The 18110-nt window shown below is 38.4% G+C and overlaps 1 protein-coding gene across 5 annotated transcripts in view; it reads right to left on the bottom strand.

The window, feature by feature from the left end:
- LOC124612387 (serine/arginine repetitive matrix protein 2-like) overlaps window positions 1-18110 on the bottom strand; it is a 350835-nt gene that overhangs the window by 257221 nt on the left and 75504 nt on the right. For all 5 annotated transcript variants that reach the window (XR_006979538.1, XR_006979539.1, XR_006979537.1 and 2 more), the window contains one exon: window positions 7218-7375. Coding sequence is in view for 2 of the 5 variants with exons in the window: in XM_047140563.1 (XP_046996519.1) it covers window positions 7218-7375 (158 nt within the window). In the remaining 3 variants the exon portion in view is untranslated. The remainder of the gene's footprint in view (window positions 1-7217; window positions 7376-18110) is intronic.

Raw genomic sequence — 18110 nt, 5'->3', positions numbered from 1 at the left:
ACAGCTTGTTTCAGAGCCAGCACTTAAGCTTAATAATAAAGTTTATTGCAACAAATGCTCTAGTAAATTCTATAATGCCTAATCCCATGTCAGTGGCTTCAGCTGATATGTCATTTTCAACAGTGCGTAGACACATCTTGGCCAAAGGCTATGTCAGAACTGTCAGAACACATTTGGGGTCAAAATTTACAACAAACTCCTACCAGAGGACTTCTGAGGCACTTACATCTCGTCACAGCCTTTATTCCCTGCTTCTTATGAGGCAATCTTTGGCCAAGAAGTATCTAAGGGCTATTAAAATTGTCTTATTAGGTAAAACTGGTTTACTCCTTAAAGAATATAAGTAGTGCAGAAATACCCCTATTAGTTGGAGACGACTTGAACATACTGAGTATAGACTGGGATGTCCGTGGATTCACTGTAGGTCATATAGACAGAAAATCTTGTAAAGGAGTTCTCAATGTGTTTTCTGAAAACTGTCTTCAGCAATTAATTTGACAACCCACAGGCAATTGAAATATTTTAGACCTTGTGGCTATAAGCAGACATGGTCTTATCAACAGAGTCAGTACCAAGAGAAAGATTACTGATCATGATATTGCCTCAGTGAGGACATTTACTAGAATTAATAAATCCACAAATAAGGCAAGGAGTGTTTTTATGCAGAGAAGAGCCAATGAGTAGTTGCTAATATCCTGTTTTGACAATGAACGGACATCATTTAGTTCCAATATAATGGATGTAGAGGAACTATTTAAACTGACTGTAAATTGCACTCTGAAGAAGTGCCTGCCAAGCAAGTGGGTGAAGGACAGAAGACGCACCAAGGTTTAACTACAAAATTCGGAAAAAAAAACACTGACGTAACAGTGTTTTTGCACACTCTGGCCAAAAAAGAATGTGGAGATGTCGACAGGCAAAAATTAGTCAAAATTTGTGCATCTAGAAAAAGATCAAAGCCGGAATCATACAAAAATTTACATCATACCTTAGTGAAGGACCTTGCTGAAAATCCAAGAAACTTCTGGTCCTACATAAAATCACTAAGTGGGTCGAAGGCTTCTAGTCAGCCTCTCATTGCCCAGGCTGGTGTGGCAATAGAGGCAGCAAAACAAAAGCTGAAGTTAAATTTCACATTTAGAAAAATCATTCATACACGAGGATCTTACAGATTTACCACATGCAGACTCCTGTACAATAGAAAGAGGCATCCTTGGCACTAAGAAGCAACTGAAAGAGTTGAAAACATAAGTCACCAAGTCTGGACAGAATCTCAATTTGGTTTTACAGAGAATACCCTATGGCACCGGCCCTTTACTCAGGTTGCATTTATCACAAATCTCTCATCCAACACAAAATCCTAAGCAACTGGAATAAAGCTTAGGTGATTCGTGTATATAAGAAAGGGAAATGGACGGACCTGCAAAATCACAGATCCATTTCCTTAATGTTGGTATGCTGCATAATTCTTGAGTTCTTGAGTATACTCTAAATTCAAATATCATAAATTTCCTTGAGACACAACAGCTGCTGTCCATAATTCAGTATGGATATAGAAAGCATAACTCAGTTTGGCCTTTTCTCGCACGATATTCTGCGAACCATGGATGAATGGTAACAGGCACATTCCACATTCCTACATTTCTGGAAAAAATTGATACAGTGTCCCAAAGCAGACTGTTAACGAAGGTCCAAGCATACAGACTAGGTTCCAAGATATGTGATTGGCTTAAAGACCTCTTAAGTAATAGAACAAAGTACACTGTCCATGACAGCAAGTGATCATCAGAGACAAGGGTACCGTCAAGAGTGCCCCAGGATAGTGTGATAGCACCACTCTTGTTCTCTATATGCGTAAATGGTGAGAAGCAATACACGACTGTTTGCTGATGATGCTGTAGTATATGGGTAAGTACTGTCACTGAGTAACTGTAGAAAGATTACAGGATGACTTAGAAAGAATTTCTGTCTGGGGTGATGAATCACAGCTTGCTCTAAATGTAAAAAAGAAATGTAAATTAATGCAGACAAGTACGGGAAACATTTCTGTTATGCTAAAATACAGTATGCATGGTGCGCTGCTTGAAACAGCTGTGACGATTACATACCTAAGTGTAACATGGCAGAGTGGTATGAAGTGGAATGAGCAGGGGAGCAGTAGGGAATGTGAATGGTCAACTCCGATTTATTGGGAGAGTTTTAGGAAAGTGTACAACATCTACCCAGAAGCATACAGAATACTTGCACGATTCATCCTTGAGTACTGCTCAAGTGCTTGAGATCTCCACCAGGTCAGATTAAAGGAAGAAATCAAAGCAATTCATAGGTGTGCTGCTAGATTAGTTGATGGTAGGTTTGATCAACATGCAAGCTTTACAGAGAGAATTCATGAACTCAAATGGAATCCCTGAAGGGAAGACAACACTCTTTTCACCAAAAACTATTGAGCAAATTTAGAGAACAGGAATTTGCAGCTGACTGCAGAAAAAGTCTACTGCCGCCAATGTATGTAAGGACTGTGAAGATAAGAGAAATTTGAGCTCTTACAGAAGCATGCAGACAATTGCTTTTCCTTCACTACATCTGTGAGTGGAATAAGAAAGTAGATGACTAGTGGTGGTACACGGCACTCTCCGCCATATGCAATACGATGGCTTGTGGAGTATGTATGCAGACATAAATGCAAACATTTTACTGTAATAAGTTTTGTGTTGCTTCCTTACAGTTACAGTGTCTAGTTTGAAGCGTGGTAGTAGTGTGGTCCTCGTATGATCATCAAAATGTAAGAATCATCACAAGATGCAGGTGAGATTTCATGTTTTAATCAGTCAGCTAAAAAGAAAAAAAATGACAGAATGATTAATGTTTGTAGGGACCTTAGGGCAATTTCGCATGATTTAGGCAGTGACTGCAAATGTCCATTGTCTGCGTATTTCAAACAAATCAACCTCATGAAAGAGGACAGCTTATCAATTTGTTAGGTGACTGGAATGGCAAATCTTCCTACTTAATCAGCTTACTTTTGGTGATATTAATTACTCACAGAAAGGCCCAGGCATGACAATTCCAGTGCTAGAGATTGCTCTTCATGATATGCTGCAAGAATCTAATGAAATGATACCATGAATGAAAATCCTGTTTGCCAAAAGGTCTCCTTCACTTTGCATGGAATTATCGCTTTGCTGTTTCAACATTCATCAAATGTCCAAAAGTGATGCAATATTTTATACTTACATGGAAGAGTGAGGAGATAAAGAAGCGAATGAAATTATAATTTTCTGCACTGTTATGTCAGTGAAAACCTTGATCCAAAAGAAATGCAGTGTTCATACACTGTCAATATCTCACCCATACAATTAAGAGATTAGATAGTGTCAAAATAGTATTTCCAATAGGAGGGCACTCTAACATGGAATGTGATAAAAACTTTGGTTTCATAAAAAAGAGAGTTATTGCAGAGTTCAACAAAATCCTTTCTAAATAGCAAGCGGGAATCCATGGCTTTACAAAGTCACTCCTGTTCAATGAGAAATTAGGCAAGATTGAACAACCTTCTTAAAACCATGTTAGAAACCTAAGTGTTCTCTGCTGAGAGAAGCTCTGAATGTGGAGCAGGATAAGCTGCTCAAATACAGGTTTATTTACAACGAAACCTGAACACCAGTACATTTGTAGCATTCTGGTGGTCTACAAGTAGACGTCAAGCCTGAATGTCAACTGCAAGGACTTGACGATTTCTTATGGCACCATCGAGCAAATAATGGTATTCTGTAATACGAAACTTTTTCAAAGGTGTACCTTGATTGATTTCCCCCCCCCCCCCCCCCCCCCCCCCCCCTTCAAATTACTAATTCTGGCGATATATTTTCAGAGTTCCTGCTAATACCTTACGAAAAATATGCAGACTTTCAAGAACTTAAGCAGTTTTGTGTTTAAGGGGCAAGAAATTTCTATTGCGGTCTACCATACGATGAACCAAAATCCAAGACCCACAAATAGAAACTTCCAATGCTAAACACCGCAAAGAAGGGACAAAAGTTTACCAAACATGATGGACTTCCAACATTCTTTTTGTGGTAAGATGTATGTCTTTTGCCTGTATGTTCATTTTAATCATATAATTTCAACTGTCATTGTTTTCTAATGTACATCCTCTACAACCATTAAATCTGACATCATAATTATATTGGTTATACTCGATTGGAGGGTTTTGTGTACCTTTTTCTAATCTTGAAAGTTTAAATCTCATCTCCTGAGAAATGTACAAAATGTGACTTCCCCATTTTTCCCATTGGCTCTTCATGTATTTTATGAGTGTGTAAATTTATTTTCACTGCATTATGATGACAAATCCTACATTATTGTGAAATGATCCCTAGATGAATGAATAAATGAAATTAATTAATGCCTCATAAGTAACAAGCTTATTGGAGACTAAGCACAAGCTCAAACTGAGGAAGGAAATTAGCTGTGCTCTTTCAAAGAAACCATATCACCTTTAACCTTAACATAACTTGAGGAAATCACAGCAAAATTAATCTGGACAGATCGAATGGGATTTGAATCTCTGTCCTCCCAAATACGAGTTGAGGTTTTTCTTTATCACAATGCACCTGACATTGTTACATGCAACCGAAGACAAGTGCTGAGTGCTGTGGAACTGAATTACTTCAGCTACCAACCAATAACCTCTGTAAAAAGAAGTCAACTGAATTCATACTCTTGGGCTATGATTTTGATACTACCTTCACTTTGTTTGGTCAATGCTGTCACCTTTTGCTATGGGCTAATAAAGGGTGAACTGAAATGTGCACTATCAGTTTGCTCACCATCTCTGTAACAATGGTATAAGGCATGCAATACTCACATTTAGCTCTTTAGTTATGATTAGAATCATTGCACAGTGATCTTTCTATTAAACACCCTGTTCATTTGTGATCTCAGGTTACTCTCATATTTCTTGTAATTGTTTATACTGAGGCATCGTGCTTAATTTGACCTGACATTGTTACTTTATTAATTAAAATGATTTGTGTTGGAAAGTGAGCTATAACATGCAGAATTCATCCTCAGAATCAATCATGTGATATACTGTCATGTAAGATCTGGAATCAAGTACTAAGTTTCAACTGTTTAGTCATCAACAAGAACTAAAACTTCACACTGAAAGCATGTTTTCTGTACACACACAAAACTACAGACTAAACTGAATTGCTTGCCTATGCTCCTATTAATACCCAAAAAGAATTTTCTGGCATAGTACAATGTTCTACACATCATTAAACCACACACATGTTAAACAATAAATAACTGCGAGATGTTGGAATTGAACTGACAGTCAGAGATTAGAACTGCTACAACGTAGCAGATGAAGCACAACAAATGGCAATATTACTTGATCTTCTTTCGCAACTACACACTGCCTGTGTACATGGCTGCTAATAGAGGCCACTTTCAGTTAAAATACTTTTAACTGTTATAGTAAAAACAGTAAAAACTTATAGTAACAAGTACAGAATTATAAAATGTTACAACATTTGATAAGTTTTCTAAAGAGAAAATCTGTTGTTTTCCTGAAGAGGTGCTGAGTCTTGTTTCAGTACACTACTTTGTCACTCAGATTACACACTTTGAATGTTGATTTACTTTTGGTAAAATATCACCAATGTAATCAAATGAATTGTATCTCAGTAAGTATTACAGGTAATTTTAATATCCTTCTACTTTGATAGGTAATGTTGACTTGACACAAAAGGTATAAGGGACCTTTTGAGCCTTCTCATTACTATAAGCATAAACCACTGTTTTATATAAGTACAACTAAATTCAGAATCTCTCTTTTATATTCAGTGTGCTAATGACTGACTAACTTGTGACTGTTTGCATGGCTATTTTTACGAAAAGTAATGGTTACAGTGAGGCCGGAATAAGTGCTTGTCAGTCTAAATGTCATTCTGGTTTGCATTACCATATAAATTATCATTATAAATGGTAATGTACAGGATCTAAATTATTAATCAATATGCAGTATATTACTAATAGTGTAAGATTATTCAATTAAGTGCTGTTTTTGGGTAGTAAATACAAATTTTGAGCAATGAGTATTGGTTCTCTTACGACTAATAGGATCTTATACTATTGGCATTAGTTGCCAGTTATTATCACTCTGTTGTGAATCATGTGCTTTATAGAGAAGACTTTAAAAGGAATCATTGTGAATACGTTTCAACAAATGCTTTAAAAACATACATCTTTTTTAAATGTATATGTACCTGCAGACGGAGAAAGGAGAGGTAGAAAATTATATGAAATTGTGACAGATCTGAATGAATATATTGCTTAAATCTTAACAAAGCAAAAAGAATAAAAAATTGCAAAGAATAAAATTCAAGGCCTTTTTTCAGATTTATATGTGGTGGTGGTGGTGGTGGTGGTGGTGGTGGTGGTTTTATTCCACAGAACATGCTCTTTATTACTTAAAATGATTTGTGTTGGAAAGTGAGCTATAACATGCAGGATTCATCCTCAGAATCAATCATGTGATATACTGTCATGTATGATCTGCAATCAAGTACTAAGTTTCAACTGCTTAGTCATCAACAAGAACTAAAACTTCACACTGAAAGCATGTTTTCTGCACACATACAAAACTACAGACTGAACTGAATTGCTTGATTATGCTCCTATTAATACCCACAAAGAACTTTCTGGCATAGTACAATGTTCTACGTATCATTAAACCACACAAATGTTAAACAATAAATAACTGCGAGAGGTTGGAACTGAACTGACAGCCAGAGATTAGAACCACTACACTGTAGCAGATGAAGCATAGCAAATGGCAATATTACTTGTTCTTATTTCCCAACTACTATTTCATTTCAGTAACAGCAGTATTACAACTGACAATACTTGAGAAAGGAATGAGTCACAACTCTGATGAATAAACCATTCTACTACTTGCATGAAGTAAGCCAAGGATATCACAAGAATTCTGAAACACTGTACCACAATTGGAATTGCATGTAGGTCACCCAAAGTATGACACCTGTTACACTTTACTGCTGAAGCAACTCATTCTGTTACATATCATACATATTCACATTTCATTCAGTTTTCTCTCACTGACCCCCCCCCCCCCCCCCCCACACACACACACACTGACCATCCCAGCCACCACCTCACCCAATGCCCACCACCATAAACAATGCCCTTACCTTGGATGAGTTGTAGTAGGAAGGTAAGGGCTGTTGCTTAAGTTCGAATGGATGATGATATGGACGTTCCAAGTCAGTGTCATTCTCCGAGTCCGTGTCCGTATTACTCGAATGCAGGTTCTGTCGAGCCTCTTTTTCTGATAATTTCTTACAAAAATCTGTTGAAAAACATTAACCATTTTAGTAAAAAAATGTTTTATTTGGTGCATACATATGAACTGGAAGATAACTGAGAGTTCTGTAAAATGACAAAATGTGACACTTTATGGTACTTCTCAGCATCTGCAGATAATAATTTTTATCTAGTCTTTATCTTGTGATCATTAATCTCTTAAACATCCTAATTGTCAAAGTGATCAGTACGGACAAAAAATAAAAGTTTAAAGTATCTGCTTTCATGTTTACAATGTGTTTATTTCAAACGGCAGGCAAACAACAGGCAATGCAAATGTGTGAATTGTCAGCAAACTACTGTGTAGTATTAGATCAAATGCAATTTCTTCCCAGATACTGAGGTAGGCCTCACAAGGGTATGAAAGGAAAATGTCTAATTGTTAGAAATGTAATTAGTTGTCTAGAATGACAGGAGCGTAAGTAATACAGAAGAACTGCAAAAGCCTGTGCAGGTAGAAGAGTCCACAAAATAGATGATACCACGATCATAAGTCATACTTAAAAATTCACACGTCACAGTACCTGCACATCAAAAGACCAACTGTTCCGCAAATTTCACCCGAACAAGAAGTTTCTTTATCACTTTATGGGTCACAGTTTTTCATATTAACTGGTATCCTAAACAATCTGATGTCTAGCAAAGAAACACAGTGTGTGTCCTGTTTCTCAGATATGACGACAAAGAAGCAACAAAAATAGAAGAGAAATTACAATATTTTAATAATTTCCAAACAAACTGCTGCATGGAAGCAAAATAGGTGTAGTACTCCACCACTGAAACCAATAACTGCTCCTCAATTTCTATAATCAAGACCACAAAACTTAAAACCCACAAAGAAAATAAATTTATGATAACATTATAGTAGTGACTATTACCATGTACATATATGGGGCCACAGATAAGCTAGATCTATAGAAATAAGAAATGGGATAACTTGACACAGTTTTGACTGTTGTTTGTCCTACATCTTGAAATAACCATTAGTTTTTCACAAGCTAACTGAGCCAAATAATAAATTAAATTTTAAATTAAAGATCCACGTAAAAGTAGGAAGAACTATCCTAAGCTTCCAGAATTGTTAGTTCCTTCCCCAGCTCCAGGATAAAAGGGATCTACCTGCTCTGAGGAGCAGTGGAGATAAAGATAATATGAGTGGGGAGGGGGAGGGGGAGAGGGAGAGGGAGAGGGAGAGGGAGAGGGAGAGGGAGAGGGAGAGGGAGAGGGAGAGGGAGAGGGCGAGGGAGAGGGAGAGGGAGAGGGAGAGGGCGAGGGCGAGGGAGAGGGAGAGGGAGAGGGAGAGGGAGAGGGAGAGGGAGAGGGAGAGGGAGAGGGAGAGGGAGAGGGAGAGGGAGAGGGAGAGGGAGAGGGAGAGAGAAGCAGATCAAAGATAGTACATTGATAAACACTGAGCCAATGATAGAAGTGTATATTGGAAAGTAAAGATGGATTAACCAGAAGAGGAATGAAGTGAATTAACAGTAGAAAGCAAAAAGGGGGGTGGGGAAAAATAAAAGTGTGAGAGTGGGAATGCATATAACAGGTAATAGACAAAACCATCAAAACAAGAAAGAGAAGGGTATTGTAAATGGAGGTAAAGTCAAGGAGGGGGGCGGCATGCAAACATAGGAGGGGGGCCGGCATGCAAATATAGGAGGGGGGCAGCATGCAAACATAGGAGGGGGGCAGCATGCAAACATATGTGGCAGACCAAGTTTCCATCTCCAGGGTCCGCAGAAACTAGTACCAGATGGGAGAATCAAGATGGATTGCGTGGTGTTGCAGGTACGTTGGTCCTTTGGTGTGCAAAGTATTCTCAGCTATTGGGTACTGTGTGTCACCAAGGTGGTTGGCTAGGACAGCAATAAAGACACTTTTAGGGGACTTTCTGTTGGGCACTGGAAAAGGTAGTTTGCTAGGGTTAGGATGCTATGAGCATGTGGAATATTGATTTAGGTTTCATTGAAGTGACAAGGACGGTTATTGGTGAGAATTGGGTGACAACTGATTTACAGGTAAGACGATCTAGGAAGTAGGGGAGGTCTTTTATATAAGATGAAAGGTTTTGTGCAATGGGTTGGAGTGCTGTCTATCAGCACTGAGATGTATTCCATGAGTGAAAGCCACAAACAATGAGAAGGCAAGGTTATTTTTGTATATTTTGAGCAGTAGATCAAAGGTAGTAATGTGTGGGTCTGGAGGGATAAAAAGTTCTATAGAGGCAGCTGTGATGATTATTATGGGTTTAATAAGACTATATTACTTTGTTATCAGTCCTTCAATTCAAAGGAAAATGGCATAAAAAGATATGAAATGAGAAAAGGAGAGTTACCAGCTTCTGGGTGTGTGATCATGGCATTATGGCTGAAAATGTATGTGACACTTGCTGCAATCAGATGGTTCAAAATGAGAATTTTTTGATGTTGATGATGCTGTGGTGTATGGGAAGGCGTCAAAGTTGAGTGACTGCAGGAGGATACTCGATGACTTGACAACTCTGGTAAAATTTTTAGATGGTGTGATGAATGGCAGCTAGCTCTAAATGTAGGGAAGTATAAGTTAATGTGGATGAGTGGGAAAAACCAAACCATATAAAGTTAGGGTACAGGATTAGTAAAAGAGATATGAAATGCAATGAGCGTGTGAGGATTGTTACAGGAAAATCGAATGGTCGACATTGGTTTATGGAGAGAATTTTGGAAATTCAAACTTTTTCTTCGCATCCTGATAACACAGGCAGTTTAGTGTTTTATATTCCTGGATTTTCTCTTCCCTCTTGAAAACTGGACATGTTGGCGAATAAGGGGGAAATGGGGTTCTAGACAGTTTACACGTGTCGGGAGTTATTCGCAAGTTGTCCTGACACACACCACAAGCAGCCTCATTATTACAGCAGGAGTATGTGTGTTCAAACTTCTAGCAACAAAATCATCTCATAGGAAAATGAAAATATGGCTTGGCTTTACACCTTTATCAGGCAAACCATTTGCACTGTAGGCAAGGATAAAAGCTCCAATATCCACCCTATTATTCTTAGATCCTCTCCACACGCAGCGAACAAAATTGACTCCACACCTATCTAAATAAGTACGCAGTTCTTCATCCGTTTGTAGTATTAGGTCACAAAGGAAGATGACACCTGGAATTCTGTTGAGCTTGTTATGACAAGAGACAGTAAGTGGTATATCCCCGAGCTTGTCTCAGTCTTATTGTGCCTGTGATTGGTTAACCTTCAATGTTTTGATCAACAAAGATCCGTTTCTCATCTTCTCTATTGCAGCAACTTCTCCGAACAGATCCTCAATATTTTCAATGAAAAACTGTGGCTTAATTGTTGCAAAAGATTCTCCACTGTTTCTGGAGCATACAAAAAACTGAGTGACCCTCCATTTCTCCTTGCCCGACTTTCATACCACAAGATGACCAAATACGAGAGGGTTTTTAAGCCTTGGCACAAAAATCTGGCTTTCTATCCACTCAGACAGCTGTGTTGGCATGGCCACCGGTGTGGCTGAGTTTGACTTGTTCCACTGTGGATTTTCCACCCTGATGCCACTCTCTCTGATTGGAGGCTCTCCTCATGCGCACCTATCTGCCACGGCAAAGGCTACATTGCAGAGTAGCCACTCCCATGATTCCCAGTGTTCCAGGTTGGGCAGGTACCTATACCCAGGCATGCATGGAGAGGTTACAGCTCAGGCATTAGCCATGTGATCCTTGCATTACCAGGGGGCTACAACTGTGACAGAATTACAACCCTCCCAGGAAAGATGGGCTACTGTGCTGGATTTTGGGTGCAAACATAAATCCTTCTAACAGCAGGCGCAGAAGTTCACAGCGCATGCTGGGTAGATTATGCACCACCTAAGGTGCCTTGCCCCAGATGGCACACACATTTCTGTGATAACGGGGAAAGTGGAGGTCAAACCCTAAAAGGGTATGTAAAGTAATTAAGCCAAAAAGGTTGAGCTAAATATTGTGAAATTGGCTAAAACAGATGAGTATCCTAATAACGGCTGAGTTGTCAATGTAATAGCTTCCCTAAGTGTAAGACATCGCACATCTTAAAACAGCCATGGAATCACCACCAATCTATTCTCGCCCCTCAAGCCGCAGTGGCAGTTGTGAGTCACTGTGAAGGGCCTATTGGTTTTTTAAGATTTTCTGCAGCTCAGTGTGAATGGAGTTAATGGAATCATTACTAACAGTTTTCTATGTTGCAGTACTTCAACAGATGGCACAGCGACTCTGCCACATAGTTCCCATGACAACTTTTCTTTCTTGGCCGCCTCTTCTCTTTGCTCTCTGAATTATTTTAGTATTCTGAGACTTATTTTCAAGTTCTGATGAAATACACTCATCATTTGACAATCTACATTCATTGGTTGGCATTCTACCAAAATTCATTGCTAAGCAATCTACAATTGCTGTTTGGCAATTTTCTTTCTTTCTTCGAAAGTCTCTCCCTGTCCGCAATAATGTTTTCTTTGTTTAAAGCTAGTACAGATATTTTCTCCCTACTTCATCCAACAACATACTTAGAACATCATCTACTGAAGATTATTGGTGCATTAAGTACATGAATTTAAGCTGTTATATAGAAGACATCATAGAAGAGAGGGTTTACATTTGTTTATGGTGAAAGTGACTGATCTGATGAAAAATTTAAGTCTGATGAGCCCCAAGATCATGTAGTGAAGATCATTTATCAAAAGTGAGGTTCTTCTGTCATATGATTACCTACCTTAGCAAAAGTAATGGATCAGCACATAAATATACACAATGTTCAAGATATTCAGCAAAACGATACAGTTTCTATCACGAGGCATTGAGTGGCAGACAGGGACATTTAAAAGTAACGAAGTTCACCATCACATTCAGAAAAACCCACACACATTCACATACACAAAATACACTGACACATTGTCACTGTTGTCTCTGGGCATTGAGGTCCAACTGTAGTGAATAGTGATCTCATTCAGGGTAGGTAGTGGGGGTAAAGGAGAGCTGTGCATAACAAGAGAAGACGGGATAGCACGGTAGGGATGGGAGAAGATGATTTAGTGCTGCCTGTAGGATTGTGCAAGGATGTAGCAGAGACAAGATGGTGGGCTCCTAGGTACAGTGATGAGAGAAATAATGGAGAAAAAAAGGAAAAGGACAAACACAGTGTGTTGGGGGGATAGAATATATGGACGAGATTGGGATGGGGGCAGGGAAGGGCATAGTGGCAAGTGAAGCACAGGGATTAGTGAGGACTGAGGCCAGGCGATTATGGGACTGAAAAATATGTTGCAGGGAGAGTTCCTACTTCTGCAGTTTACAAAATCTGATGTTGGTGGGAGGTTCTATGGATGGCACAGGCCATGCAGCAATCACTGAGGTCAAGGACACCTTGCTGCATGGTATGCTTGGCAACTGGGTGGTTCCACCATTCCTTGGCCACAGTTTTGTAGTGACAATTCATGTAGATAGACAGCTTCTTAGTAGCCAGACTCAAACAGAATGCCACACAGTGGTTGCAGCTAAGTTGGTAGCTCACATAACTGCTCTCACAGGTGGCCCTGCCTTTAATTGAGCAGGAACTGTCTGTGACAGAGTGAAGTGGGTGATAGAAGGTAGGATGTATGGCACAGGCTTGCATCTATGATTTTTACGGGAATATGAGGCATGGGGTAAGTGATTGGCAACAAGGTTCAAAGGGGGCGGACAAGAACACTGCTAAGTTGGGTGGGCAGCAGAATACCTTGCTCCAGTCCTGGGTGGTACTGAGTCATTGCAGGGCCATCAGTGGGTAGGTGAGGGTTGACAGATGACTGAGATCATGTGGATGAAGGTATTCATGGAGCCATCTGACTGATAGAGGTCATTGGTGGCTGGATGGGCAGAGGAGGACTAGGCATAGCAAATGAGGGAGAAGGTGTTGAAGTTACGGAGGAATGTAGATAAGATGTCCTCGCTCTCAGTCCACACCAGAAAGATGTCATCAATGAATATGAACCAGCTGAGGGGTTTGGGATTCTGGGTGGCTGGGAATGATTCCACAGATGTCCTATGGTTACATTGGCAAACAATAATGCCACGTTAGTGTCTACTGCTGTACCAAAGATTTGTTTGTAGGTTATGACTTGAAAGCAAAAATAACTTTGAGTGAGGATATATTTGGTCATTGTGACCAGGAAGGTTATAGGTTTGGAGTTAGTTGGCATTGGTGAAGGTAGTATTCAATACTGGCAAGAACAAGAGCACTGGGTATGTAAGTGTAAAGTTATGTGGCCTTGACAAGCAGGACACTATGTGGTAAAGAGACAGAAACTGTGGAAAGTCATTGGAGGAAATAATTAGCATCTTTTATATAGAAGGGCACATTACATGTAATAGGCTGAAGGTGCTGGTCCAAAATGACAGAGGTCCTCTTTTGTAGGGGGCAATATATAGCCACAATAGGGCATCCTGAGTGGTGGGGTTTATGTATTTTAGTAAGCATGTGGAAGGTAGGAATGCAGGGAGTGGGTGGGTTGAGGAGGGAAATAGACTGAGGGTAGAGGTACTAGGGTGGACCTACGGATTTGCAAAGGGACTGGAGATCATGCTGCATTTCTGGAATGGGGTCACTATGGGAGGGCTTAAAAATGGACAAGGCTGACAGCTGGCAGAGCTCCTCAAACGGGGTAATCCTTGCAGTTCATAACCACAGTGGTGCAGGTTTTGTCGGCAGGTAGGATTCTAAAATTGACATAATAATTCATATCACTGTAATTCCATCTCAGATTTTTCACTGCTTTCTATCACTTAATTCCATTGTTACTATAGTTGACTGTGAAAGAATGACAATTAAGGGTCCATTTATTCAAAATGTATTCCATCAATATGTTGTTGCAGTGGGAACTGATAGACTTAAAGCACAATTCACTAAACATTCTTTTACTAGATCATCAAGCTATACATCAGAAGATAGTATGTACGGAAATCAGTTGAAAAATTTGAGAGAAACTACTGAGTCACAAATTTCCGCCATGCAGTCACTTCTTTTCTCACTTACACATAAATGTCTTACATATTCTTTATTGGCAAGACATTCTGTTGTAAAAGTAACAGAAATATGACACAATGTGCGAAAAAGTGAACCCACTACGTCTCCATCTCTATTGTGCTGACCAGTTCAATCCCTTACATTGCAAAATAAATATGTAGCCAATGTAAAGATACTTTCTCAATTTCCTTCAAGTTTTTCCTCCTGACTTTCTCTACTAAGCAGTGAGGCATAACACGTCATTTTTGGGGAAAATGATGGGTTACAGTCTCGGTCCTTTTAAACAATAAAATATGATTATGATGTTTAATTAACTTTTTTATTAGTGGTTACAGACAGAATATTGTTGGAGAAATGGTTTATTATTATGTGCAGGTAACGGAAGGTGCATGGGTGCAGCGCATTTGTAAGATGGCACTATGAGTTTTGCGTGTTCATCTGCTGTGGGCCACTTGGTCTCAGACATTGCACCTGGGAGGTGTGTCGTGGTCATGGAAGAATGGCACTAAAAATGACATCATAGAAGCACGAAAAGAAATTTTCAAAACTGTAATTCTGCCTTATGTTCTTGGTTGTTTTGGTTATCAAATTTTATACTCGCTGTACAAGATATTTGCATCCAAACACTTGTGATACAGCTGTAATATAGATATCTGAAGACAGTTAGCTCAATATATAAAGAAGTTCAAACACACTGGTGTTGAAAGAAGAAATACTGTTGGTCAACATGTAAAATTGAACAGTATTCCAGCTTCCTTTCAGCCTCTAACAATAAAGATATTGCAAAAGAGAAGAATTCTGCAAGCAGAAGCACACAATAATTCACAGCGTAAGCACTGTTTAAAAAAAAAAAAAAAAAACCACCCACTGCTCATAAATAGAGATATAAAATTATATGTAGCTAATCAATTAACAATTATTTTTTACTGCTACAACAAGTTTCAACTCTGAAGGAGTTTGATCAGTCCTCAAGTCAGAAGAACACCAACAGCAGTTTGTGCGATTTCCAACTGCCGGGACAGCTTTGCTATGAAGAATCTGTAGTGGTCTACTGTAGTGCCTTGCCACAACCCACAGCTGTTCCAGCTTTGGAGACACATTCGAGTCAGCCAGCAAGGTGTAAACAACAAAGGGTTACTTCACATCAGCAGTTCATCATCACTAGACATGCTCCTACACAACTCAGGCATGCTGTATCTATGAGAAACAATTTATTTTTCTATTATTTTGAATGTGGTTGTGTAATAGCAACTAAACCCTGAGCAATGTAATGGCTAGCATTTTTTATTTATTTATTTATTTATTTACTGTATGTCTGTCATCATCTGTACCAGGAGGGCAATTTACAGGAAACATTTAATAATTTGAAGAATTAATTGGCTAGTCTACTACAGAGTTGCAAATTAATTAAGAAATGACTTTAAAACTTCCAGTGGCAAAAATTAAGGTTTCAGAATTACAGACAGCTGTAACTACTTCAAAAAAGTAGTTACATACAGAGGTGAACAATCAATGTGATATAGTATGAAATGAAGTGAATGAGCAACTTAGAGATATGAACAAGGACTTGAAACAATCAAAATAATCAACTGAGAAGGAATTTTACAATATTAATGAGCAAATCTTAGACACTCAGGTACAGTTGAATGTATTAGAGCAGACTAGGGATTCAAATGTAAAGCTTATAGTTTGGCAGAAAGACCATACATAAGACACAGAGACTTAGAATCACAAAAGTAATTATCCTGTCAACGATCGATATGAACAATCACAAAATTAAAATCACATTAACTAATAACTATTATATATGTTTACTATATTTAATTCTAAGTAGCTACAGTTATTTATTCATGTTTATGATGTAATAAGTAAATATACACTGAAGTTGATAAGTTCAAGATGATAACAAGCCATTAAATTATTTTCACAAAGTTAAATGGCACACGGTAGGTCAAACAGTTAATTTAAGTTATTTTGCTACTTACATAACTGCTAATCTGGAAACAAACATATCAACCTTTTTACATATTTTGCATATTTCCACTCAATAACGTTGTACAGAATAATTTTCTGGGGTAATTCATCATTTAGAAAGGAATTATTGATTTCACAAATGCAAGCAGTAAGAGTAACATGTAGTGTTCATCCACAGAAACCACGTAAGTAGCTCTTCCAGGAGTTACGCACTTTAACTGTGCCGCCACAATATATTTTCTCTAATGAAATTCTTCATAAATAATCTTTCACAATTTGACAAGAACAGTGTTGTACATACCTACAACACTAGAGGGAAGCATGACCTTTATTACCCACTGTTAAAGGAGTTCAATATGCAGCAACGAAAATTTTTGATCATTTGCACAATAACATAAAATGTCTCAGGTAGAGAAGAAGTTTTAAATATAATTTAAAATCATTTCTCCTGAATAACTCCTTTTATTCCATTGACACATTTCTACTTAAAAACTGGCAGTCAGGAAAAAAAGGGAACTCGTTTTCAAATGCAGCTGCATGGGTAGGGGTAGCAATAAGATGATAATCTGCTCATTAATGTTAACAGTAATTAAGTATACATATCCCATAAAGCGACTCATTCTACATCATTTGGATAAAAAAATCATTCAAATGATCTATGGAGCATGCAACTAACTAACTAACAAGTATAGAATCCTGAATTTTTTGAGAAATACAATCAATCTTGACTAGGTTATTAAACTGGAACTTAATTGTCTTTGAATGAACTTGTATGAGTGCCTCACCATGCGTAAATACAAGGAAACACAGTAACTGGAGCATGAATATTTTCTGCTGGAGGATTTGATACTTTTTCTTTCCTGTTATGAATATTGTGGTTGGATCGGTGATAATTTTTGTAGGCGTGATTAAATATGGTAAGTGATTGGGTAATTTCAAGACCCTAGTTTATCTTAAATGTTGAAAAAATTTATGCTGGTAAGCATACAACTACACTAGCTATATCCTATTACTAAAACACACACACACACACACACACACACACACACACACACACACACACAAAAATCACTGTAGCCCAAATTACACACTTTCACATCTTTAGTTACCATTTTGGGATTTTTTTGCATCAAAGGCATGAATATTGTAGAAAATCATATCAATGCACTTTGCTGTATATTAGCAACATCACACTCACCTGAGGAAAGAAAGGGAATTGGACCCATTCCCCAAAAATTCGTTATGACATGCTAAGATCATAGCAAAATGCTTACCGTTTGCCTAGGAGCACAGTGATGGCAAATCAGGCAATTAACATACAAGGGTATGACTATCCACCATACAGAAACACAGTGGGAACTTTTCTAGTGCAAAGGCAAGAGGACTCTGCCATTTGTAAATAGGTTTAATACATCTGAAGCGTTGCACTGTGTGGAAAAGAACAAGGACCATGAGCAATATGACGAAAAAATACCTAGAAAGTTTTGAAATATGGTGGTGGAGAAGAACAGAGCAGATCAAGTGGACAGATCAGGTGATGAACGATGGTGTATGAAAAGAGAAGAAGAGAAGAAAACTATTCTGAATACTACTCTTCAGAGGAAAGCTAATTGGATCAGACAAACACTTGGACACGAGGGGTTCATACACAACATCATTGAAGGGAAGATCTAAGGAACTACAGAATGAGTAAGAATAATAATTCAACAACTGG

This window comes from Schistocerca americana, chromosome 4, assembly GCF_021461395.2.
Source record: "Schistocerca americana isolate TAMUIC-IGC-003095 chromosome 4, iqSchAmer2.1, whole genome shotgun sequence".
NCBI lineage: Eukaryota > Metazoa > Arthropoda > Insecta > Orthoptera > Acrididae > Schistocerca > Schistocerca americana.
The sequence above is the reverse complement of the archived record's forward strand: the minus strand, read 5'-3'. Positions and strand labels throughout refer to the sequence as shown.